Consider the following 26,352-nt stretch of genomic DNA (forward strand, 5'->3'; position numbering starts at 1 on the left):
TTTTTTTTTTTTTTTTGCAGTTTTTGGCTGGGGCTGGGTTTGAACCCACCACCTCTGGCTTATGGGGCCAGTGCCCTAGTCCTTAAGCCACAGGCACCGCCCCTAGTTTTTCTATTTTTGATTGAGATGGGATCTTAGTCTTGCTCAGGCTGGTCTCTAACTTCTGCCCTCAGGCAGTCCATCTGCTCCACCTCCCAGAGTTCTAGGATTATAGGCGTGAGCCACCACGTCCAGCCTCTTCTTTTTCCTCTCCTTTTCCTAAGACAGGGTCTTGCTCTGTGCCTAGGCTAGAGTGCAGGGGCATCTTGATAGCTCACTGCAAACTCACTCTCTTGGCCTCAAGCTATCCTCAAGCTATCCTCCTAACTTCCAGAGTTCTAGGATTAAAGGTGTGAGCCACCACGCTTCTCACCGTACATCCTCCCTCTCTCCTGAGTCCCCACCTTCCCCACAGCCCACGTCTTTTCACCACCACCCATCCAATACTCTAACTAGAAAGCTGGCAGTGTCTTTTTCTCCCTCAGCCTCCACTGCACTCCATCACTGACTCTGCTAACTCCCCTTCCTGCATTTCGCTAAGGGGCGGGCAGTCTTTCCTGCCTGTCCCTGCTGCTACTGTCCTCATTTGGGTTCCATTCAGTGGGCTCCTCAGGAGCACTCTCTTTTGGCTTTAATTGTGGAAAGAGAGAGAGAGAGAGAGAGAGAGAGAGAGAGAGAGAGAGAGAAAGGAAGGAAGGAAGGAAGGAAGGAAGGGAGGGAAGAGAAGGAAAGAAAGAAAGAGAAGGAAAGATTTGCTGAAGTCCTAACCCTTCGTACTTCAGAATGTGACCTTGTTTGTGTAGGGAGGAAAAAGTAGTATCTTTTCTCCACCGGTCACAAGGCCTGATATTGGTACCACTGTAACGAAAGACATGAACAAGAGAAAAGCAATAAAAAAAGTATTTAGCATGACATGTGAGCCTTCAGAAACAAAGACCAGAGAGACCCAGGGAAAACTGTGTATTTTTATGCTTTTGTCTGGTAAAAAAGGGCAGTCACATGGAAATATAATCGGACAAAAAGGAAGTCTGACCTAATGGTAATAAACTAAGGGGGAGGGGACTTAGCAAGGCCTGTTTGTTCAGATTCTTCTGGGCCTCTCTAGGTAACATTCCTTCCCTCTGGGTACAGGGCAGGACAGTTGTCACATGAGGGTCTTGAAGAGAGATGGTCAGAGAGATCTTTCTGCTGCTACGATTGTCTCAATTTCATTCGGCTCAAAATACTCAGTTTGCCAACGTGCCGTATTTTAGGGTAACAATTTCCGGCACTCTATGATTCAGAAACAGTGATTCAAATATATCACTGTAGATATATTAGTTAAGATAAAGTCATTTTGTAGTAGAGTAGACCCCGAATCCAATATGACTGATGTCATAAGAAAAGGGGAGACACAGCTCGGTGCCCACAGCACAGTGGTTATGTGCCAGCCGCCATGCACCCAGGCTGGCGGGTTTGAGCCCAGCCAGGGGTCAGCTAAACAACCATGACAACTGCAACAAAAAATAGCCGGGCGCTGTGGAAGACCCCTGTAGTCCCAGCTACCTGGGAGGCTGGGGCAAGAGTTGGAGGTTACTGTGAGCTGTGATTTCACAGCACTCTAACAAGGGTGACATACTAAGACTCTGTCTCAAAAAAAAAAAAAAAAAAAGAGGGAAGACAGACAGAAACACAGGGAGACTGCCACACAAAGGCCAAGGACCAGAATGATGTATGTACAAGCCAAGGAACACCAAAGATTGTCAACAAACCGCCAGAAGCTAGGAAGAGATAAGGAGCGATTCCCCTCCGAGTCTAAGGAGCATGGCCCTTCCCACACCTTGATTTCTAGCTTCCAGACCTGTGACCTGATAAATTTCTGGGGGTTGTTGTTGTTTTACCATCTTGAACTTCACTGGAGTAGTGACTTTCTGTCTTTTGAAGATACTTGGGTTGTACAACTGTTACAGCAGTCCTAGCAAATTAAAGGTCCAGCATTTCAACCTCCACATCAGCCCCTAAGGGACTCTTCGAGGGCTACACCACCTAGAAGACCAGGTTAAGTCCTAGCAGTGTGGCAGGGAAGACACGGCTAGATCTGGCCTTCTATCTACACCCCCAGTTTTAAACTCTGTCTTTCCTATCCTACAAAGTTACATCCAACAGTATTCAACTTCTCGTGATTCCATTTATTTATTATTTTTTTTTAGAGACAGAGTCTCACTTTGTTGCTCTCAATAGAGTGCTGTGGCATCACAGCTCACAGCAACCTCCAACTCCTGGGCTTAGGGGATTCTCTTGCCTCAGCCTCCCAAGTAACTGGGATTACAGGCTGTGATTCCTTTTATGTGTGTTTTCTCTTTTGGGGTCTTTGCTCGGGCTCTGCATGGAATGCCCTCTCCTAAAGATCATTTACTTGATAAAAACCTGTTATTTCAAAGCTAAGCTCAGCCAATTCATACATTAAAAGGAAGGGCACTCTGGGAGGCTGAGGGAGGTGGATTGCTTGAGCTCAGGAGTTCGAGACCAGCCTGAGCAAGAGGGAGACCCCCGTCTCTAAAAAATAGCCAGGCATTGTGGCAGGTACCTGAAGTCCCAGCTACTCTGGAGGAGGAGGAAAGAGGATCACTTGAGCCCAAGAGTTTGAGGTTGCTGTGAGCTATGATACCGCAGGACTCCACCAGGAGCAAGTCTCAAATAAAAAATGTTCAATTATATTTAGTATATTTACAGTTGTACAAGCATTATAATCAACGCTAGAACACATATTTATTGCCCCCAAGTGAAACGCCCTATCCATTAACTATCAATTCCCATTTCCCCCAAGGCTCTCCCTGTTCCTATCCCTGGGGATCACCCATCTACTTCCTATCTCTATGGCTTCTTTCACTTAGCATGATATCTTCATGCTTTATCCATGTGGTGTATGTATCAATATTTTATTTCTTTTTATTGCTGTATAACCTTACATCTCGTGTATAGATATCACAGTTACCCAGGGCTGGGGTAGGGCAGAGTAGGGAGTGACAGGGCACAGTAGAGGTGAGCTTCACAGACTTCACTGGGGTTCTTGACAAAATGACAAAAACACAGGGAGAATGCCACACAAAGGCCAAGGATTGGAGTGATGCAATCCTGTCGAGGTTTCAAAGGACTTCTACCAGAAGGAGATTGAAGCCTCTTTCTCATAGAAGGCATCCTTACGTGTGTTTTTTGGTTTTCACTTTCCTGAGACAGAGTGTCACGGCCTCAGCCTATCTCATAGCAGTCTCAAACTCCAGGGCTCAAGCACTCCCCCTGCTTCACTTTTCTGAGCAGTTGGGACTACAGGCCCATACCACCATGGCCAGATATTTTTTTTTTCTATTTTTTTGTCCCTTCCCTCCCTTCTCCTCCTCTCTTCTCTCTTTCTCCTCCCCCCTCCTTTCCTTTCTTCAGTAGAAATGAGATCTCCCTTTGCTCAGGCTGGTCTCAAATTCCTGAGCTTAAGCAATCCTCCCGTCTCAGCCTCCCAGTGCTAGGATTATAGGTGTGAGCCAATGCACCCAGCCCACCCAGTTTTAATACCTCCGCCTACCAAGGTCACTGCCCCCTGGTCGTGTCAGTTCTTTCTGAACATCAGATTGCAAATGAGAAGTCAGCATAAGTATGAATTAGAGCAAGGGTAGCTGGCTACTTTTGAGGGATGATTTGGTCCAGCCATGTCTGAAGCTTCCTGAGGCATCCTTCTTTTCTCTGGGCCTATGTCTGAGTCAGAATCAGACTATAGTCAGCAAGCTGAGCCAACAGCCTGCACAGCCACCCTGGGTTGCACGCACATCCTCTTCCCTCCTGGGTGTCCATCTCCTTGCTTATGACCACCAGATTTTCATGATAGGCTCCTATTCCCAGGGATTCAGGGACTTCTTCGTGTCCACATGAAATGAATTACTGGCATAGCTACTTTGTTAACCTCTAGGTTCATCCCCAAGAGGCAGAATCTCTGTGTATTAGTCTGGGTCCTCCAAGGAGCAGACACTAAGATGGAACTGGATACTCTAGAGATTTCTTTTAGAGGAAATAAATGCCTGTGGAGGATAAAGGGAGAGGTAGAATAGAAGTAGGCGAGGAAAGCCTTTAGACTGTGACGTGGGTAACAGTTGTGTTAGAGAAAATATTATCCAATAATACTTGGTAAAGCACAGTAAGGAAGACTTTATAGGCAGTGCTTGGTTTCAAATGAGATAGGTTCTGTAGGTTTATTCTTAAGTTTGAATTTGAGGTTGTCCGTAGTAGTCTCCATTCTTAAGTGTGAGTTGTATGTCAGCCAGAGGTTTGTAACTCAGCGACTACTGTGTTCAGGAGCATCAAGATAGCTATAGGGACCACTGCAATGGGGTCTTGTAGTCAGGGAGAAAGTTTGGACTCAACTCTGAATACAGCATGGACAAATGGGAACTTATAGCCAAAGAGCAGGATGGGGGAAAGTGGATAGAAAATGACTAAGAGGACACACCAGGGGTGAGGAGGATTCTGACCTAACAGAATCTTGCTGAAGGCAGTTTAGGGTAAACAGCAGACCTGGAAGATGAGGGACTGGTCGGAGATCCAGGATGGGGTATTCTGGCTAAACCAACCTAGTGGGTTGTTTTTCTAAAACTGTATTTTCCTAAAAAGTGCACAGATAGGCCTAGGGCAAGAACCCTGAGTTTGACCAGGGTTCAAGGAATTTTTGTTAGCTATGCAAGAAGGGCAGGAAATATCAGGTACAAAGAGCTTCAGACTATTGAGCAGTTTGGGAAAAATCGTGGCCCTATAGATGGGAAGTTCTCAAGAAAAGGCCATCTCAGGCAGCGCCTGTGGCTCAGTGACTGGGGTGCTGGCCCCATATACTGAGGGTGGCGGGTTCAAACCTGGCCCCGGCAAACTTCAACAACAGAAAAATAGCTGAGTGTTGTGACAGGTGCCTGTGGTCCCAGCTATTCAGAAGGCTGGGGCAAGAGAATTGCCTAAGCCTAAAGCTGGAGGTTGCTGTGAGTTGTGACACCATGGCACTCTGTCTCAAAAAAAAAAAAAAAAGAAAGAAAGAAAAAGAAAAAGAAAAAAAGGCCATTTCTTACAAGAGTCCCATGCCAGGTAGGAGTAAGAGGGCATTCTGACTTCCACCATGCTCATCACAGGCAGAGCAGCCTGGGGGAAGTGGAGCCCCGGACAGAAGAGTCAAAGGAACAATAGCCATCCGTCAAATACCTTCATGGCACATTGGCTCCAAAGAGTCAGGAGCAGCTCACTTGTGTGGCTGCCACAGTTCCCTACTGGGTTCCAGTGGTCAGACCATAAGCAAGTTACTCAACCTCCTGAGCCTCAGAGTGCCGATGATGGCACCAGTTACCCTCTGTGATTCTTGTGAGGATTAAGTAAAATGATGCATGTAAGCCCTAATGAATGTTAGGTATTTTTATTGGCAGCATTATTTTCAGTGGCATGAGAGTTAGAGCAAGAAAATACTTTATTCCCGACCCCCTCTTGTCAGCTTGATGATCTTGGCCAGTTACTCTAGGCTTAGAGAAGGGTCTAGTGTATAGGAAGGAAGCGCCGTGTAGTGCTAGCTACTTATGTCATTATTTCCAAACAATAGCACTGGATCAATTACTTCTGGGAAATGCCATGCCTCTAGAATGGCATTGAAGGACCCTTACAAGATCTCAACTCAACTTTACAGTTTCCTTCCCCACTGCACGCACGCAAGCACACACGCAAGCATGCGCGCACACAGACACACAAACACAGACACACGCTATCTAAGTTCTAGTCTTAACCCCTCACAGCAACTTTGAAAATGTCCCATTGTAGTAATACAGTATTATCCACTCTCTAGCAGATGCTTATCCTGAGCCTGGTGCTGTATAAAGCTTTACATACACAACACATTGGCTCATGTCACTTCTATTCTCCTGATGAGGAAACTGAGGCCATGAACTGGGAAAGGACTGGCCCAAGCAAATAAATGACTTGTCTACCTCTAGACTCCTGTTTGTAGAATGATCTCCCTACCTTCATTCCATCACTACCTCCCCAAACTCTATTTTCTTTGTTTTCTTTTTATTCATTTATTTTGAAACAGAATCTTACTCTGTTGCCCTAGGTAGAGCATAGTGGCATCATAACTCACAGCAAACTCCAACTCTTGGGATCAAGCAATCCGCTTGCCTCAGCCTTCCAAGTAGCTGGGACTACAGGTGCCCCTCTCGTGAAATATCTGGCTAGTTTTGTTTTTCTACTTTTAGTAGAGACAGGGTCTTCTAGGTCTTGCTCAGGCTGCTCTGGAACTCCTGAGCTCAAGCAATTCAACTTCCTTGCCCTCCAAGAGTGCTAGGATTACAGGTGCGAGCCACTGTGCCTGGCCTCAAAATACTATTTTCTATTAAAGTATTTCCATTGCCATCTCCTCCAGGAAGCCTTCCTTGAGCATCACCCTTAGTACAGATAATTTCTTCCTTTTGCCTGGATCCTCTGTCTGTGACACCTGAGTCCATAGGCCTTGGGATGTAATAATTGATCTGGATGTTAGTTGTTTTCACTATATTGTGACCAATTCCAGGGAAGGAATAATGTCGTTTGTTCTTGTAGCCAGTGTCAAGCCCTGAGCCCTGAACCCTGAGTAGGAAGATGGCAGCTGTGAACCTCTCATTCATACCCCTGACCTCCACACATGATGAATTTTCTAGGTGACTTCCAACTTTTAATACCCTGGTCCTTGGTCATGGCGCAAATACATTTAGTTTTGGTTTGAGATCTGAAAATTATGTTAACATAAAGCATATTATGCTCAATAAATGGTGGCATCTTAGTCTGTTTTGTGCTGCTATAACAGAACACCACATATTGGGTTATTTGTAAAGAACAGAGATTTATTTCTCACGGTTCTGGAGGCTGGGATGTCCAAGGTTGAGGGGCCCATATCTGGTGAAGGCTGTCTTGTTACGTCATCCCATGGTGGAAGGTGGAAGGGCAAGGGAGCTCACGGTAGCAGGAGGCTGAACTCATTCTTTCGTCAGGACCCCATCCATGAGGGTCCTCTTGATCTAATTACCTCATAAATATCCCACCTCTCAACACTATTGCATTGGGGATTCAATTTCCAAGACACGAACTTTGGGGACATATTCACACCATAGCAAGTGGTTCATTCTTAGCATTTTCTGACTAACGGTAAAGGCCAGCAAGAGGTTGAGCACATTCACAGCTCTGGATTTGTGAAGGACAAGAAGGAAAGAGCATTTCTATCTAGTGGGAAGATACGTGGTCTCTTTTCTTAAAAGGAGCCCATCCTACAGATGGGGAGGCTCAAAGATGTGACAACTGCTGTCCAAAGTTGTACAGCCTGTCTTGGTGCCTGAATCAAACATCTAGGATCTCGGAGACCCTGTCTGTGAGGAAGGAAGAGTCTTCCTTCCTGAGAGGCAGAGCCATTGTTGCTTATAGGAAATAGAACATTTTAGGTAGAATTGACCTCCTGCTGGGAGGATGGGGCTGGGTTTCCCCTGCTCTTATCTTACCTCCAGAAGGTCTTTAGATTCAAAGCACTTTTCAACAACTCTCTCTCTCTCACACATACACACAAGCTTGCACACTTGTTTCTTCTCTCTCTCCCCAGTAAGTTGTTTTATGGATATTTACCTTACAGTTCTGTCCCTTGTACCCACAGCAGAGGAAGCCTGGCTCTTAGGAATGTCACATATGAATGTTTGTTGAGTGAACAAACAAATTAGGCCAGAAGGCCAAGCTCTTACATTTCCGCTACAAACAAAATCCTCACCTGTAGAGACCTGCGTCTATAGTCTATCTCCCCACACTGAAGTTTTTCCTTCTTCCTCCTCCCAACCCTGAATATTTTCTCTTGACATGTCAATAGAATCGCTTGACACGTCAATAGAATCGTTCAAGTATAGACCCTCTGATAGTTGGTTCCACTCCAGCGAAAAAAAAATTTGCACCCCTTGCTATCCCAACAAGGGCAGATTTATACTGATGTGCACAGGCCTCCTTCCAGATCACTGGCCTGGTAATTGACCAAGCCTCTTCCCATCCTACCTGTTTCAACTTTGCAGACCTGGAGTCTAGGGGCTCCTTAGGTGGCTTTGCATATCTGTTCCCTCTAAGGCTAATTACGTGATAACCTTGTGTTTAGATATGGAGAATCTAAATTTTTTTGATTTCCCAGGAAGTAGGGAACCATCCTTGACTTTGTACTCTCTTACCTCCCACATCCAATTAATTACAAATTATACTGTCTATTTTTCTAATAGAAACACTTCTTTCACTTCCATGACCACCACTTAAGTGGCCATCACCTCACATGTCCCCTTGCACCTACCCTCTAATCCTTTTCCATTCTGCAGCCAGGCATATTTTTTAGAAAATGAAATTTGAGCCAAGGCACTTCCCTCTTAAAATCCTTCAGCTTTGCCCTTTGATCTCAGGATAAAGTCCAAAGTGTCTCAAGGCTGTCTCTACCCTGTTTTGCCTCCCACAGCACCACAGTCTGTCTTGCTGGTTGGCAACAGTCCACTCCTCCCCCAGGGCCTTTCTACGTGCTGTTCTGCTTTTGCTTAGTGAACTCCCATCTCTTCTCAATACAAATGTAGCTTGATAGTAATAGCTATTAATGTTTATAAAAGCAATTTATGCGTATTTCTGTATATTAGCTTTCTCTCACAATGATCCTATTAACCGGGGTTTATTTGTTTGAGACAGGGTCTCGCTCTGTTGGAGTGCAATGGCATCATCATAGCTCACTGTGATCTCAAATTCCTGGGCTTAAGTGATCCTCCTGCCTCAAGACTCTGAGGATTATAGCACCACCATGCCTGGCTGACTTTTGTAATTTTTGTAGAGACAGGATCTTTCTATATTGCCCAGACTGTTCTTGAACTCCTGGCCTCTAACTTGGTCTCCCAAAGTGCTAGGATTACAAGAATGAGCCACAGGCCTGGCCCCTATTGTTAATAGGTTTTTTAGTATACTTACAGATTAGAAATCTGAGGATCAGAGATGTGAATCAGCTTGCTCAAGGTCATACAGGCAGTATAGATAGTTTCACAAGCACAAGACCTACATGGGTTTTGCTTCTCTGTGCCTAGTATTCATTTCTTATTGAATAAATGTTTATTGAACATTTAGTTTATGCCATGTTAGGCATTGTTCTAGGTTCCTGTTCTCATAAAGCTTACATACCAGTGGGGGAAAGACAGACATGAAATAGGTAACTGAATATAGGAATATTGTAATTTTAGTAGTAATAAGAACCTTGAAGACAAAAAGACAGGATGGTGTGGTAGTGATTAACAGTGCTGGCAAGCTACTTTAGACCAGTGGGTGGAATCTGTCTTAGAAGGAGAACTCCATAAATGTTTCTAAATTCAATATACTTACTAAAATATAAACTCCATGAGGGAGGGATTCCTGTCTTGTTTACCTTGGTACCCCCAACACATATACCTAGCATTAGGATGAAATAGTCTCAGATTAACCATTTATTTGAATGAATGAATGAATATACAAATATATATCTTCATTTACTTACATCAGTGGCTTTCGAGGGGAATGTCTGTGTGCCTTTTGGTAATTTCTGGTTTTAGTTGTTACCATGAAGGGGAAGGTGGCTCCTGGCATGGATAGAGGAAAGGATGATATATATTTTGCAACATATGGGGACAGTCCCACATGACTTTCAAAAGATCTGCCGGACCCTCATGTAGATGAAAAATCTCTTTACAAATCCAAGTCTAGACACAAACTCCAAACATAGAAACGAAATATTTTTATGTCCTTAAATACAAACTGAATTTCCAGGAATGTCCCTAGCATGTAAACAGAAAAAAATAATAGAATATTTTTTTAAATTGAATCCTTACCAACATTTGTTCATCTTTTCAGAAAAATCACATCACCCATGGATACCACTGCATTTCTGGCTCTCGATGAGTCAACCTCTACGTCACAGTACTCTGAAAATTTCAGCCGTTTTTTCATGTATTTGGTTCCACATATGTGGCTATTGGAACACCTATTATTATTTCATTACAATGTGTTCTATGTCACCTTTATTTTACAATTAGGCATTCCACTGATTTTGAAACATCGGGTGGGCAAGTTAAATTATCTATGGGTTCCATTCCCAGGCGAGGGTGCCAGGTGTGACGTTCTTTTTAATACCGATAAGGGCTCTGCAGTCTCCCAAAGCCGTGGACGGTCCTCCGTTCGCCAGGGGTCGCTGTAGCGCCGCGCGGCCGCGCAGGGTCGCTCTCGCGTGGCCGCCCCGCCTCGGGCCCCCGGGCCGAGTGGGCGGGCACGACTGCGCCCAGGTCGCGAGGCGCCCTTCGACCAGCAGCGCCCGGGGCGGGCGGGTATAAATGGAGCGGTGGCTCCCCCAGCCGCCTCTCTCCGCCCCGGGTCGCTGCTGCCTCCTCCGCATTCGGGCTCAGCAGCCTGAAGAAAAAAAGAGAAAAAGATAAAAAAAAAAAAAGGAAGAACGCGAAAACGCTTCAAAATCTAAAAAAAGAGAAGGGACGAGAAAAAGCGAATCCTCGGAGAGCCCGCGGGGAAGTCACTTTTGCACGCTTCCGGCCTGCCCCGCGCCCGCCGCCGCCGCCGCAGTTGGCGTCCGCCGGTCTCCGTCCGTCGGTCCGGTGGTGAGCCGCCCGCCCGCCCTCCCGGCCCGCCGTCCGCGTCGTGTGGCAGCCCCGGCCCCGCGGCCTGTCGGCGCCCTAGCCCCCCGCGTCGGACGCACCACGTGTCCGCGCTGCCCTTCGCCCGCCCGCCCGGGGCTTGCCGAGTCGGCACCCACAAGATTTGGTTTCCCTCTTCCCTGGCTGTTGTAATCTTAAACCGCTGGGAGCCCGAGGCCTATATTTATAGAGAAACGCGTGTCCCGAAGGCCGCAGTGGGCAGCTTCTGGTTGCAGGATTTTTAACCCTTCGGACGGGAATTCCCCATTTTGATTTTTTTTTTTCCTGTAATTTGGAGCTTCGAACCAGGACAGCTGAAAATCACAAACTCCCAGGGAGGGCCATATTGTTTTTGAGAGCCTTTTGTCTGAGGTGTTGCAGTCCCGAGCGAGCGAGCTGCCCCTGAACTCCTGTTTCCCGTCCAGTCTCCGAGCCTGCCTACGCCAGCTCGGCTTCGCTTCGCTCTGTGCCACCTGTGAGCTGCGGCGCGGGCCACGGCTCTCAGAGGGGTCCCTTTTGTCCTGCGTTAGGCCCTGTAAGAAGTCCTCCTGGCGGGGCTCGGGGTGGTGGGGGGTGGGGAAATGAACGCTGCGGCTAGCAGCTACCCCATGGCCTCCCTGTACGTGGGCGACCTGCACTCGGACGTCACCGAGGCCATGCTGTATGAAAAGTTCAGCCCTGCGGGGCCTGTGCTGTCCATCCGGGTCTGCCGCGATATGATCACCCGCCGTTCCCTGGGTTATGCCTACGTCAACTTCCAGCAGCCAGCTGACGGTGAGTAGAAGCTGTGCCCACACATGCGTGGGATCCCAGGGGACCCCAGGAGCCATCTTCTAGACAGGCTCTACTGCCAAGGAGGGGGGCTGGGCATCACTACGCCATGCTACCTCAGAAGCCATAGTGGGTTGCAGAGGTTGAATACGCAGCTGATAACAGATGATCTGAATTTCAATCTTGATTTTACCTCTTGCTAACTGGGTGACCTTGGGCTACCCAGTGGTGATGGTGGGGTTAGAGCCCAAGGAGACTATACACAGGGTCAGAGTGAAGTCACTGTCATTCCATTTTGTGTGATCCTGCCCTAGTGGGGCTAGATTGTTAGAGACCCTCACCTTGTCAGTGGGGATGGGCTTGTGCCCCTCACAGTCCTGCCAAAAAGGCAGGATGATTAAAGCATAGTTCCCTTCAAATGTTCTGGGACTGCTGCCCTCCCTTCCCCACCTTTACCCTAGACTAAGTTTGATTTTGTGCTGATTTAGGGCAGATAGGAGGCAGGGGGGATGATTTTGTGCATTGAACACTAGCAGTGACTTGTGGTGATGCCACTGGAGCTGCAGATGCCATGCCAGTTCTTCAGTATGTTTGTCACTGGAGTGGAGAAGTGCTTTGCTGTGGATGAGTGATAGGTATAGTCTGGGGAAGTGTCATTTGAAAATCCACTGGGCTGGTGGCATTTATCACCTCACCTGTGAACAGTGCTTTACCACTTGTCAAAGCTCTGTTCCTTAATCCAATCTGAAGAAAATGAGACTCTAAAGAAAAAGAACTGCAGAAAGTTGGAGGCCAAGTTGAGACTCCAGTGCTCTGTCACCCCAGATTGTGGCCTTAGCATGGAGCAGTGGAGAGGTATGCTGCAGGCGTGGCAGGAGTGAGGCCAGCAGAAACCTAATCTGGCTGCACGTGACCCCAGATTCCCAGATTAAAAAGGAACAACTGCAGAGACCATCAAAGACTATTACTGGGAGAAACAAGCCATTCTATGGAGAATGAATTCCAGATCCCTATTTTTGTCCCTACTGTGTTCACTGTCCATGAGACACTGAAAATGTTACTTGCCCAGGTTGCAGTTGAGGCCAGAGAATTAAACACTAGGTATTGATTGCTACCATCAATCCAGTGTACTCCAAGCAGAGTTCTGTCTGTAGCTCCAGGAGCACAAAAAGGTTAGCTAGTGTGGTCTTTAGGGAGGAGTAGCTATTGTCTGCTTTCTTGCCTCCTCTGAACAAAAGTCATGTCACGTAGAGATAGGAGAAGCCATTGGTCAGTGTGTCTGCCAACACATACTTCTGCAGGACCTCTCCCTGCTATAAATAAGTGCAGCCAGATTTGCCAGACCAAGCCAGCTTGCTTTGTGCAGTGCCATCTGGAAATAGACAAGGAGCTGTGTCCAGGTACGCTCTTTTACTGCTAATTAATGAAATGGTTTGGGGTCCTAGACTGTTTATCTCTGATAGCCATTGCAAGTGAGCTCCTCTGTACCTGGACTTCCTTTGACTTGTATCTGTCATCTCCCTGTCATCTCCCCTTTCACCAACTACACATGCAGCTCTGGTGGTACCAACACAAGCCTCTGCTAGAGTTTAATACAAGTAAGCTGCCTTCTGAGGAAGATGGAAAAGATTATTAGAAATAATTAGTGAAAAGAAATGTCCTTGATTGACTGGATAGTGGAACTTGTAGGAGGACAGGGAATTTTGCCCCCCTCACCCCCCTTTAAGCACAGTATTGCTTTAAGTCAAGGAACAGGCAGGCTCCCCTGCTCTGACACTGTCTGCATCCCCTCATGGAGGAGGCTGTGGGTGATTCATTGCTATGAGATGTGTAATAGCTTAAGGAAAAGTAGCTACCAGATCTGGGCATCCGTGTTGCCACTAGTGAAGGGAAGTGTTCCTGGCTTGCAGGATATGATATGTTTTAGCTTCTGGTTCTTCACAAGATCTCTGTGGTGCACAAATGGACTTACTAGGAAAACTAAAGAAGCATCCCAAGACACTGGATGGAGAACTTGGTTGTGCAGCAGGGTGTAGTTCTAGAATTCTGTAGACTCAGGTTAAAGCTTCAGAAGGCCTGGAAACCCACGTGTGACCAGTTGTATCAAATTGATGATTGAGGATTTTTTTTTCTTTGTCTAAATCAACTTCTGTTCTTGGAAATTGAAAATACAGGGGAAGTGAGCTGAATTCAGGATAGCTGTTTTTCTGAACTATTTGTCCATAGATTTAAATGACAGCTCTTTGATAACTTTGAAACAATACCCCGCTGAAAAATAAACAAGAATCTGATGTTAGTTTCCTGATCACTAGCTAGATGCACAGCTTAGCCACCCTGAACGCAAATTTGTTCACTTTATAAAATGCATAATTTCAACTGTCCCATCTAAGTCACAGTGGGTGGTAGGCTACAAATGGTAAAGCTTAGTCAATGGGAGGTGTTATCATTGGATCTTGGTGCCATTTAGATTATTTTACCCAACAAGGACACATGCAGAGGGGTTGAGACTTCTATCATGAAGTAGAGTGATTAGTTGGAACTTACTCTACCTTCAGTAACATTGTAGGCTAGAAGAATCTGATGCCCTTTGATTTTAACAGAGTTGCTTTTCATCAGAGTGATTACCTTGAAAAGTCCTGGAGTAGTCTGTTCTTGGGATGGTGGCCTACATGAATTGATGTTTTATATCCTTGATTAAAATTTGTTTCTCTTACAGCTGAGCGGGCCTTGGACACCATGAACTTTGATGTGATTAAGGGAAAGCCAATCCGTATCATGTGGTCTCAGAGGGATCCCTCTTTGAGAAAATCTGGTGTGGGAAACGTCTTCATCAAGAACCTGGACAAATCTATAGATAACAAGGCACTTTATGATACTTTCTCTGCTTTTGGAAACATTCTATCCTGCAAGGTAAGCATTGATTGAATTATTTTAGCAGAATAATTATTGAATCATGAAAAGATAAATACTAAACAGGAACTGCCTTGGAATTGGTCAACAGGGTGTATGCTATTTTCCAAATGCTAGAAAGGGAATCCTAAAAGAAATAGTAGGTAACCTTAGGACCACAACCCAGCATGGCCAACAGGTGCTTTCATGTCTTTGTTTATTTCTCGCTCAGACTGAAATATCCTTCTCATTAGCTTTAGACAGTTTAAAGGGTTTTTCTTTGAGGTGGGGGGAGAGGAGAGGACCAGAGGAATGTCTGCAGTCTTGAGGAAACTGAATCACTTTAGAAGCATAAATTCACCCTTTTCCTTGTCTGTGCTTCTATTTATGTAGAGCACTTTGTAAAAGTTAACAGGGTGGTGGTTTACATGTCTGATACCGTACTACACTGAAAATCTCTTGTGGGCTTGGAAAATGGTTTGTCTTTCTGTAGCACTGGTTTGTACCCAGGTCTCGTAAATGTCTTTTAGTACAAGTAAATAAGAAAATGTTTAGGATGGAAGACTCCTGTAATAATGGCTACCATTTGTGAATGGAGCACTTAGTAAGGGCCTGATGCTATGCTAAGTGTAAGAAAAACCAAACCTGGTATTATTTGGCTGCCTTTGGCCTTGGGGAGGTAGGGAGCTTCTTAGATACTAGAGAGCCCAAGGCTCTTGACACATCTGGACCAGTGGTGCCACAGTGGTCTGCCTTGTTTTTGACAGGTGGTGTGTGATGAGAACGGCTCTAAGGGTTATGCCTTTGTCCACTTCGAGACCCAAGAGGCTGCCGACAAGGCCATCGAGAAGATGAACGGCATGCTCCTCAATGACCGCAAAGTGTGAGTGTCCCAGTCCGGAGCAACAACCATCGCATGAGCCAGCTGTGGCCCCACCTGGTATTAACTGGCACACACAAGGCGGCTACTGGTTCTCTCGGCCCAAGAGTGGCCTCCTCCTACCTCTCCACTCCAGGGCTGGTGAGTCTCCCTGCCCGAGCTGTGGCAGCCCTTTTGACTCGCCAAGGTGGGCTTCCTGCCCAAGCCATGGCCTGCCTGCCGCCTCTCCCTTAAAGGCATTCGTCCATGGGTTTTGTGAGCATCGGCAACTGGGGCTGGCTGGAAGGCAACTCTAAGCCCACTCTGAGTGGGGGTCTTGGCCAGCGGCAGAGTGGAGAGGGCCCTGGACTGACCAGGAGCTGTATACTAGCTACGTGACCTTGCCTTTCCTGTGACACAGGTCTGTCCATGCATTTCTTGCTGGTGGTTGATGACAAATTGTCCCCTCTAGTTCTCCATTTTCTAGCTTATGACTCAGTCATCTAATACAGGGCTGGCTCCAGAGGAATACTTAATTTGGTTACAATGAAAAATCTCATCCTTTGCAGAGACATTTCATAACAGACCTTGTTGTTTTGGTGTGGTTACTGTGGAATGGAGAGTGGGGGAACTTTGCAAAGCCATGTGGGAAGGAAAAGGGGCAATAAATCTTGGCTATTACAAACAAAAATAATCTTTGTCCTACGTGTTGTTGAATAAACCAGAGGTAGAAAGGTTGTTTTTAATATCTATTTGTCCAGTGATTGATCTATAGGTATTACCAGGATGAATGTAAAATTTTTCAGATGTGGATACATTTTCTTCTTACATGTAACAATACCAAAATGAATAAAGTAAAAAAACAAAGGATACCCCTTCACTCCAATAATCTCATTCCTCCTAGAATTAACCACTGTTAACAGTTTGGTTTGTATCCTTTTCAGACCTTTTCTATGCCTTTACATAGTTGCACAGAAATGAACGTTTTAAAAACATGGTCATCAGGTTTCTTCACGAAAGCAGTGTGATGTGGTAGGAGTAGCCCTGGTCTGAGCCAGGGGCCCTGGGCCGGAGCCTGGTCCTCGCAGGATTGTCTTGCCTCTTTTCTTTCTGCTTGGGATTTGGGGCATTTCTGAGCTTACTACTCTGTTGGTGGTGGATGGGGACCTCATGTGTTTTAATGTCTCGTATCATCCTTTACCTGCATTCCTCTGGACCCCAGAAAAATCATGTTTTATTTCTCTGAGCGATCACTACTCTTCATGATTTCTTTTTAGGTTTGTGGGCAGATTCAAGTCTCGCAAAGAACGGGAAGCTGAGCTTGGGGCCAAAGCCAAGGAATTCACCAATGTGTACATCAAGAACTTCGGGGAAGAGGTAGATGATGAGAGTCTGAAAGAGCTATTCAGCCAGTTTGGTAAGTTGATGGTCCTTTGCTCCATGTGTCCCCTAGAATCACCTGAGTTCAGCCAGAGATTTACTTCAAATGGGTTCTTAGAGACAAAGAATCTTTTTTTCCTTGAGCTGTGCTAGAAGTGGTTTTATTAATAGTTCTGTCCTTTGGTAATAGGTAAGACCCTCAGTGTCAAGGTGATGCGAGATCCCAGTGGGAAATCCAAAGGCTTTGGCTTTGTGAGTTATGAGAAACACGAGGATGCCAATAAGGTGAGAATACCATGAGAGTTGGAAAAAACTTGGAGGAGGTTGCCCAGAATATAGGCAGAGCCTTGCTAGCACACATTTGAGCAGAGCTGGAATGGTCTGAGTATCTATCTAGTCGATGTATAGTTAACTGTACTCTGGAATTTTCTTCCTGAGGAGCTCCCACATGTTAATATATCATTTAATTCTTCACAAAGCACTTAGCACATATGTACCTCTGCTGCCAGTTGTTGAAAGAATAGGACATGAATAAGGTGTTTTTTCCCCTTCAAAGGTGAAGGAAGGAACTAAAGACCAAAGAGTTGCTGATTTTACACCATCACAGCAGCTACTTGTGGACAAAGTATTGTGCTGGGTCTTTGACATTGACTACATAAATACCTACAAAAGAGCCTGTGAAATTTATTAACAGCTGGAATACAAACTAGGCTTATGTCACCAGCCTTGTATTTGTGCAACTATATTATTTTTTCTGTATTATTTGGACTGTTAACCCATAAATGTTTGGCTTAGTGAGTTAAGAGTAACACAAAGGTTGCCATCAAGGTGAGAGAACTATGAAGATACTTTGCAGAGGAGGAAATTTGGATTTGTTCAGCAAACTTCACAAGTGGAATGAAATTAGTTTTTAGCCCTATAAGAAAGATTTCTTTTTCAGAATATTTGGTGGCACTTATCTCCTAAACAAGACTCCTGTCTCTGTAACTTAATTTTAAAAAGGCATGTATTTTCTCTCTAGGCTGTGGAAGAAATGAATGGAAAAGAAATCAGTGGTAAAGTCATATTTGTAGGCCGTGCACAGAAGAAAGTGGAACGACAGGCAGAGCTAAAACGGAAATTTGAGCAGCTGAAACAGGAGAGAATTAGTCGATACCAGGTGAGGTGGGCTTGGCCCAGTCTGCCAACAGGAGGTTTGCTACGAAATACTTGCAGAGCACCTTTGTGCTTAGCAGGCTTTCACTTCAGTGACTTGGAGTCTGCCCTTCTCTTTTTTTTCTAAGATCAGGTTCTTTTAGGAAATATACCTGTTAGATAATGGGAGCCATTATAGAACCAGGGGCAAAACAGATGAAATTATTTATTGAAGGGCTTGATATTCTGGAAGCCTCAGCCTGTTGCTCTTAGTCATAGATTCCTTTTACTTAAATGGGGCCCCTTTTTTGGGGTGGTGGCAAGAAGAACCCTGCTTGGGTACAAGGTGTGCCATAGTAGCTGTGGGGGATGATAACATGGGACTGCAGTGATGGACCTATTAAGACTTTTAGAGCAGTAGTTTGTCACCTTTGGGCTTGCATCAGCATCACCATCAAACCTTGTTAAAACGTAAAGCTGGGCTACAGCCACAGTCTCTTATTCATTATTAGGTTTACGATCTAGACTGAAAATTTTTAACAAGTTCTAACAATGCTAGTGCTTCTGGCCTGGGGACTTTGGGAGTCATCTTAGGGAACAGATGTGATGTAGAAGTCCAATTAACAGTGGTCTTTCTCCTTCAGGGGGTAAATCTCTACATTAAGAACTTGGATGACACTATTGATGATGAGAAATTAAGGAAAGAGTTTTCTCCTTTTGGATCAATCACCAGTGCTAAGGTATTTTAATACTGAGATTTTGAGTTTGAAAGCAGTAGTCAGGAGTATTATAGGTTTATTGGGATTTGTTTCATTGCAGGAATAGGATCTAAATTGTGTTTATTTCTGAGAGTAGCTACTACGTTGTTCCTTACATATGTGAGTATAAGCCATGGAGGACGTTTCGTTAGGTTAATAGTACACTGTCTTCCAAACATGGGTATGAAGAGGACTCTAACCCAGCCCCTCCCTGCCAGCCCTCCAGAGCACCTATATCTTTCCCATTCCTTGCTGATTCGTGCTGGTGTGGGGACAGATGGTGCTATAGCATCAGCAGAGGAAATCCAGACAGGTTTTCCATTTGTCTTGGGGCCTGTCTCTACAACTCTGCCACATTTTTTCTTCCTTAAGAATAAAGGTATTTTGGAGCTGAGGTTGGGAACTTCTACCCCAGTCCTATAAAGAAGAGGAAAATGTCCTTGTTTTGAAATGTGTGTGGTTTTTTCTTTGATAATTATATCAACCATGTTAACAGGGTAAGTAGGAACCAATTCTCAAGATAAGGAATTTGAGTCCTTGAACAAGAGAAGCAAGAATGCTGGTATGCTGTGTGCATATCCTTGGCACTTTGGGAATATGACAGAGACTTATGACATGTGAATGTTTTGGGTCATAGCCTGTTAGAGACACTGGGTCCTGTTCATAAGAGGTGCAGCAGGTGCCACAGAGTCCTGTAGGAGATGAGAAAGGAGCTGTGTGGGGTCGTAAAAGCTTAATGGCTCTGCCCCAGTCCTTACCATAAGCACTTCCAATCTGGGAACACTGCATTATCAGGGAGCTGATCGGAGGCCAAGTCTGTGGGCTTTCCCACTTCCTTTAACCCTCTCCCTTGCTACCATGCTTTGACTGGCCCCCCATCAGTAGAAGGAGTTGCTTATCTACACAGTCTACATAGTAGTAAAGTTGGCATTTGTAAGAGAGCAAAGAAGTGTATCTTGAAGCTTTGTAGATAATATTCTTAAGATCATGGTGTGGCATTTTTTTTCACACATCACAGACCCACCTCCTTGGTGTAGAGAGTTGTTGGATTGATACACACCTTTACTTCCCTCTCCTCCAGTGAAGAAAAAAGTCATTAGCAAATGGTGAACTGCATGTGGAAAAAGACTACCAGGACCTATAGACATGTGGCTTTATAGTTGTTTGCCTTGAAGTATGTCATGGAAATTGAGGTTCAGAGGGCAAGACGACTAGAGTTGCTCTTATCCTAGCTGATTGTCTCTCTTATTCCATTGAAGTAATGGTGACAGTCATTGGTAACCTGAGGGTTTTATAATTCCTTTCTATATGTAGTATTTCAAAAGTCTTATCTTGACCTTGCTAAGAGCTTATGATAGTTTTGTTTACTAATGTCTTAGAGCAGTTGAGCTTTAAATATAAATGGCTTAATACTGCTATGAAGATCTCTTGTGGGTACCCAGGGAAAATAACTTTGGGTTCCTGGCTTTAAAATGTCTAGGTCCATACTTTAGAAGTATAACTTAATGGCTCTAGGGTATATCCTGGGCTAGGATTGACTTGGTAATTATGCAGCCGAATCCAGGTTTTCTGTCTGATTTTGTAGGTAATGCTAGAAGATGGAAGAAGCAAAGGATTTGGCTTTGTCTGCTTTTCATCTCCTGAAGAGGCAACTAAAGCAGTCACTGAGATGAATGGACGCATTGTGGGTTCCAAGCCACTGTATGTTGCCCTGGCCCAGAGGAAGGAAGAGAGAAAGGCTCACCTGACCAACCAGTACATGCAGCGGGTGGCAGGAATGAGAGCGCTGCCTGCTAACGCCATCTTAAATCAGTTCCAGCCTGCAGCTGGTGGCTACTTTGTGCCAGCAGTCCCACAGGTGGGTCTCCTTTGTGGTCATGGCTCTTTAGCAGCTGCCTCCTGACAGCTATTCCTGTATTCTACAGCAGTTGGGAAAAGGGATTTTTGGATATTGGAGTTAGAGAATGTCAGAATAAGGACCCATCTAGTAAAAATTAAGATAGACTTATCCATGCTCATAGAGACACTCAGTGGCAGAGGTAAAGCTAATTAGTCTCTATTAATTGACCCCTCTGCTTTTGAGCAGAGGGAGCCTTTTTCCAAATTGTCGGCCTAAGGCCTGGTATTGGGATGAGATACTTCTCTAATGCAGGCCCTTAAAAGCATTTGGGTATACTTTTTTTACAGGCTCAAGGAAGACCTCCATATTATACACCTAACCAGTTAGCCCAGATGAGGCCTAATCCACGCTGGCAGCAAGGTGGGAGACCTCAAGGTAGGTGGTAGGGATCAGTTTGGTCACCCAGTGGATACCCATCCTGGTTTCACCTGCCTACCCTACTTGTGCCCTTTGAGGCATAGCCTAGCTTCTGGTCTGCATTGCAATGAAGTACAATTTTTGTCTTTCTATCAGGCTTCCAAGGAATGCCAAGTGCTATACGCCAGTCTGGGCCTCGTCCAACTCTTCGCCATCTGGCTCCAACTGGTAATGCTCCGGCCTCTCGTGGCCTCCCTACTACCACTCAGAGAGTCGGTGAGCAAACTGGCCTTTAGAAGCTAGCCCGGGGAGGAGGGAGTCACGATGACTAGGCCTTTCCCTGGGTTGGTCAGTTTGTTGGGCTCAAGTTTGAGTCCTGGTTCGGTAATCTTAGCTGTGTGCTTAGGTAGGTACTTCAGGAGCAGAGAAACAATGAGTTCTAGATGTGTTTGTTATCATTAACATTCTTTGTTCATTGGTGACTCATGTGATCAGTTAATTGTAGAAATTTGCTAGCTGGATGACTGCAAAGGCAGCCTCTTCTTTTGAGTGGGGGTGGGTATACAAGGAAACTGTTTTTTGCAGAATATGTCCTGCACTTCAAGATGTGGAAAGAGTTGTATGTTATCCTTTGGCTCATTCTTGAAAGTAGCTGTAGTGGCCCCATTCGTGATGTCGTGTGTGAACTTGCTTGGAAATTTCTCCTTCCGTGGGACGTGGCCAGTTGGACATCTGCCAACACTGATGTGCATTTGCTGGTCTGTTGTAGGGTCTGAGTGCCCGGACCGCTTGGCTATGGACTTTGGTGGGGCTGGTGCCGCCCAGCAAGGGCTGACTGACAGCTGCCAGTCTGGAGGTGGTATTGGATGCACACAGAAGGGGGAAAAATGGGATTGACGGGTCTTTGCCCAGATTGATGGACTTTAATTGTATCTCTTCTTTCCCGAAGGCGTTCCCACAGCTGTGCAGAACTTAGCACCTCGTGCTGCTGTTGCTGCTGCCACCGCTGCTCCTCGGGCTGTTGCACCATACAAATATGCCTCCAGCGTCCGCAGCCCTCATCCTGCGATACAGCCTCTGCAGGTGAGGTCCACCAAACAGAACACTAAAAAGGATTTTCTGCGTTTCCACTTGATATAAAGGATGCTTTCCTTTGGTTCCTTCCCTTAATGTTCCTGCTTTTTGTTAGAATCCTATGTTCTATGTATATGGTGATCCAAACACTATCCCTGCCTTTTAGGGTCTGAGGACTAGAAGGAAGAAGGTACTGGAAAGTATTCTTCCTAATAAAAGTTTACTCAACAAATGCCTCAGGAGGAAATGCTTATTCTATTTTGTGGAATGAAATGTTGGCCTAATTCTAGAATCACAAATGAAGCTAATTGAGACTTTAAAAAAAAAATTACTTTAAAAAAATGCCCCCAAGGAGACAGCCAGTGCTTTCAGCTCTTTTGCAATATGCATGGGCTACTCAGCTCTTTGAGCCTCCAGGTCACTTCCACGTCCAGTGTTTGAGCCTTGGCTACTGTGCAGGATGATTGGTACATCAAGGCAGGAAGTAACTTTCACTTACAAATAAGAAGTTCAGCTTTAAAGATGTGGGAGAAGGGCTGAGTTCAGGTTGAACCCAGAGCTTAGATTTTCTAAGCTGTGGTTTCTATTTCTAGATCTGTGCCCCTAAAGGCAAGCTAAAATACAACTAGTTTGCTTCAGAGCTTGGTAGCAGTTTGCTATGGAGGTGCCACACTAAGCCTTCAGATCCATAAGCTTTAGTAAATGGATTACTCTTGAATCATTCCGTCCCATAATCTAAACTAGGGATTTCCCAGAACCTGATGCTGTGTAAAATACCTTTTTTCAGCAAAGCCCTACTTTGGAGCTATGACTGGCATTTATGCCGCATATTGACAGTTTTAAGTGAATTGTCAGAAAATGCTTGCTTGCCATTGTTAGGGTTGCTTTATTATATGCCTTTCATTTTACTTTCTGAAGTTAGTTCCTTGAGAGCAAGGACAACTATGACCATTTCCTGTTGACATAGTTAAAAGTTCACATGTTGACTGGTCAGGATCTTTGACTACTATCAGCTGTTGGCCTTCACACCGAGCTAACCCCCTACCTCTCCTGGTTCCCAGGCACCCCAGCCTGCAGTCCATGTGCAGGGGCAGGAGCCTCTGACTGCCTCCATGCTGGCCGCAGCACCCCCCCAAGAACAGAAGCAGATGTTGGGTGAGTGACTCACATGCTTAAAGATGCCAAAAGCTGGTGCCACTTTAGACACTGGTATCTTCACTGGGATTAGGCTTGGTTTTTTAACTATGCTCTCCACAGGAGAACGTTTGTTCCCGCTCATCCAAACAATGCATTCAAATCTGGCTGGAAAGATAACGGGAATGCTGCTGGAAATCGACAACTCTGAACTGCTGCACATGCTGGAGTCCCCTGAGTCTCTCCGCTCCAAGGTGAGCTGGTTCTCAGGCCCTGTCACTTCTGCTTTCAGCTCAGGAGGATTGGAGGCAACCTTGGACACCCAGGTGCAGCAGAGAAGGATTTGCTGCTCCCATGATCCCTCTCCTCATGTCTCACTTGTCATTAGGGGCTGCTGCTATGTGGGTATTTGGGAAAGCAGTGGGGACCAGAAGCCTAGGGATCATTTCTGCAGTTGGTTCTGGTGTGCCTCTGGGCCTGGGCACCAGGGAGGGGTGGTGGCTTTCCTCAGATTCACTGACCACCTAGAGATTTCCCTCAGGTGGATGAAGCTGTGGCAGTTCTACAGGCTCATCATGCCAAGAAAGAAGCTGCCCAGAAAGTGGGCGCTGTTGCTGCTGCTACCTCTTAGACAAGGAAAAACCGTATGTTTTGGCTATTTTCGTTTTCTGCAATGGTTTCAATTTGTGAATAGCTTCCTAAAAGAATCGGGGCAGTAGATAGAGCCATGTTTCTGCCATTTAATCTGAAAGCTTGGGCAGCCTGTTACCTGAACATTTTCTGTCATCTTGGTTGCGTTAATATGGAGAAAAGAGAATACAAATTGTGAATTAAAAGGAGCAATTTCTTCCAAAAAGAGCACCTGGTCAGATCTTTCTCAAGAATCATCTGTTGATCTGAAATGATGACAGATACATAAGAAGTTCTCAAAATCAGATCCCAAGGCCTCATTTCTGTGAGCATCATCATCCTGGTTTGGCCTGAGGTTGCCTGTATACCCACTGCCTACCTCTGGGAATGCAATAGGCAGAGAGAGGCCTTGACATCAGTGGTCATGATCTAACTTTTTTTTTTTTCTTTCTGCCTCACATTGGACAAAGAAGAGTTGTCTTTGGGCCACACATTACATACACAAAAACTAACCAAAGCTGATGAGCAAAAAATAAGGTCCGTGCGTAATTTTCGTGATATCCGACCCCACAGATAAGCAAAACAGGCCTCAAATAACCCGCATGCGTGCTGCTGGTTGGACACCCCTGAGTGGGAGACACACTCTTGATTTGTTGCACAGGGTGTCTTCCAGGTGATTTCTTATCATGAGGGTGATGGACTCTTGTCTGCAGGGGTTTGGGTGAGTGAAGTTGAACTAGGACCTCTGACTAGAACTGGTGGTGGGTGTTTCCAGATAGAGAATCAAGTGAGCAAAAGCCGAGCATAGGAAGAAGCACATGGTTAGGGGCCAGAGCTGGTGTGTTAGTAGAGGTTGGCTTGGCATTGCCATGACCCTCTGTGTCAAGGGCCTCAGGAGTCTTACATCTGGTGGGTAGAGGCCAGGGATGCTGCTAAACATAGTGCAGTGCACAAGACAGCCCCAAAAGAATTGTGTGGACAAAACTGTTGATAGTACTGAGGTTGAGAAAACCCTGTTGTAGAATACCTTCTTTTATCCCAGGTTTTAATCAGTTTCTGAAATTACCTTCATTATGTATTTATTTGTGTTGGTGCTTTTCTTTTTAGGATTCAAAAGCCAAATATCCCCTCATGGAATTCAATTCAGCTCAAGGTTTGAAGACTTCCTAGCTTGTCCTATGGACTTCAACACCAGGAACCACAAATTGCAAATTTAATAGGTCATTTTGTATCAAAGGTCAAATTATGAAGCACCTAGAATTTTTCAATTATACACATATATTCTCTGGGTTCTACCATGGCCCAGGCAGTGTTAACTTTTTTTTTTCTATTGTGGGTTTTGATTTTTTTTCCCCCCCAGAAATTGGTTTTATTTGATGTACCCAAGTCCTAAGTTTCTCAATAAAGAAAAAAGTCTCCATAAACTGCCTCCGTTTTACCCTTGTCACTGACCACAGTTTTATTCTATAAATTCCAGTTTTCACTGGAAATAACTTTAGGATGTGAAAAGGTTCCAGTGAACTTAACTTCAGTATAGCTCAGCCTTCCCTGATTTATTTATAAGCAGATAATTAAGCAAAGTATGCAGAACTGTTAAGTGTTAGCCTGTCCCATTACATTCTATTATCGTAGGATCTTTCCACTGTCCCCATTTAGCTTTAGTGGGGAACAGAAGTCTAGTGTGGTCAAAACAGACCTTGGGTCTGGCCCAGGAAAACTACAGAGTGGGGCTGGCATACCCCAAGGACATAGGGTGAGATCTGCAGAGCCTGGCTGATGCACCCTACCATGTCCCTTCCTGGACCATGTTAGCTAGAATTTGTCCTGTCCCCTCTTCCATCTACCAGCAGGTCAGCAGATCATTGACCCGCATTCTGCAACCTAGGTTTCCTCCAGCAGTGGGAAAATGGGAGAATGATATATGACAGCAAACAAATGCTGAAGTCCTCCGTGTTTTATGGTGCCTTTGATCCTCAAGTGACAGTAAACTGCAACCTACTTGCTCTCCGTGTCCTTTACTTTCCTTGAGCTTGGCAGGCTCCTTGTCCTTAAGGTCTGGTCTCACCTTAAATAATATCTGAAAGCCCATTCTAAAGTACATAAATACGTGTACTTCTAAGGACTCCGTCTTTGGTTAAAGCGATTATGAACTTGGGGGTGGGGCGAGGCGCGGGCTTCCGGCGGAAGAGCGGGGAGCAAGATGGCAGCCACCAAGATGGCGCTCTGAGGGGATGTACGTGGGTGAGCCGACGTGGGGCGAGGCGGGGTCCTCGCGGCAATCCCAGAATGCGCCGCGCTTCGCGCAGAGCACGCTGGGTATGGATTTCGCGCATGGTCAACTGCGTGCTGCGCAGGACATGTTATGCGCATGGGTGTGGTCTGGACCATGTTTCGCGCATGGTAGCCTGGGAAACCGGGTTTTGCGCATGGTAGACTGCAGTGCGCACTGTGTTTTGCGCATGGTAGACTGGGTGTGGTCTGGACCGTGTTTCGCGCATGGTAGACTGGGTAACCGGGTTTCGGCGCATGGTAGACGGGGTACAGGGTGTACGGGGTGCACCGTGTTTTGCGCATGGTAGACAGGGTGTGGTCTGGACCGTGTTTAGCGCATGGTAGACTGGGTGCCATGCGCACCATGTTTTGCGCATGATAGACTAGGTGCCATCCGGACCATGTTTCGCGTGTGGTAGACTGGGTGCGGTCTGGATCGTTGTTTCCAAAATAGTAGACTCAGTGCGG

At 45.6% G+C, this 26,352-nt stretch overlaps 1 protein-coding gene and 1 non-coding gene across 8 annotated transcripts; both read left to right on the plus strand.

The window, feature by feature from the left end:
* Positions 1-10,378: 10,378 nt before the first annotated feature.
* PABPC4 (poly(A) binding protein cytoplasmic 4) lies at positions 10,379-25,037 on the plus strand. Of its 7 annotated transcripts, none has more exons than XM_003798994.2 (16): positions 10,379-11,501; positions 14,215-14,408; positions 15,155-15,270; positions 16,524-16,663; positions 16,817-16,911; positions 17,648-17,785; positions 18,405-18,500; positions 20,104-20,376; positions 20,706-20,793; positions 20,932-21,051; positions 21,545-21,631; positions 21,725-21,858; positions 22,911-23,004; positions 23,107-23,237; positions 23,525-23,627; positions 24,721-25,037. In XM_003798994.2, exons 1-15 carry the CDS (start codon positions 11,309-11,311, stop codon positions 23,612-23,614), a joined length of 1,989 nt encoding a protein of 662 aa, XP_003799042.1. In that variant the 5' UTR covers positions 10,379-11,308; the 3' UTR covers positions 23,615-23,627; positions 24,721-25,037. The 7 variants fall into 7 exon arrangements, with proteins under 7 accessions (XP_003799042.1, XP_003799043.1, XP_003799044.1 ...); XM_003798995.2 differs by having other exon boundaries at positions 20,932-21,003; XM_023518643.1 differs by having other exon boundaries at positions 10,773-11,501; positions 20,706-20,778.
* LOC111728218 lies at positions 18,746-18,877 on the plus strand. Its single transcript, XR_002775591.1, has one exon. It is a non-coding gene; the product is annotated as a small nucleolar RNA SNORA55 (small nucleolar RNA).
* Positions 25,038-26,352: the final 1,315 nt, after the last annotated feature.

This window comes from Otolemur garnettii, unplaced genomic scaffold (genome assembly GCF_000181295.1).
Source record: "Otolemur garnettii isolate 467f Iridium unplaced genomic scaffold, OtoGar3 scaffold00144, whole genome shotgun sequence".
In the NCBI taxonomy this organism is placed as follows: Eukaryota; Metazoa; Chordata; class Mammalia; order Primates; family Galagidae; genus Otolemur; species Otolemur garnettii.

Coding starts and splice junctions, on each gene's coding strand:
- PABPC4 (XM_003798994.2), top strand. CDS start 11,309: ATGAACGCTGCGGCTAGCAGCTACCCCATGGCCTCCCTGTACGTGGGC. Junction 15,271..16,523: donor CTCCTCAATGACCGCAAAGT/GTGAGTGTCCCA, acceptor ATTTCTTTTTAG/GTTTGTGGGCAGATTCAAGT. Junction 16,664..16,816: donor AGAGCTATTCAGCCAGTTTG/GTAAGTTGATGG, acceptor CTTTGGTAATAG/GTAAGACCCTCAGTGTCAAG.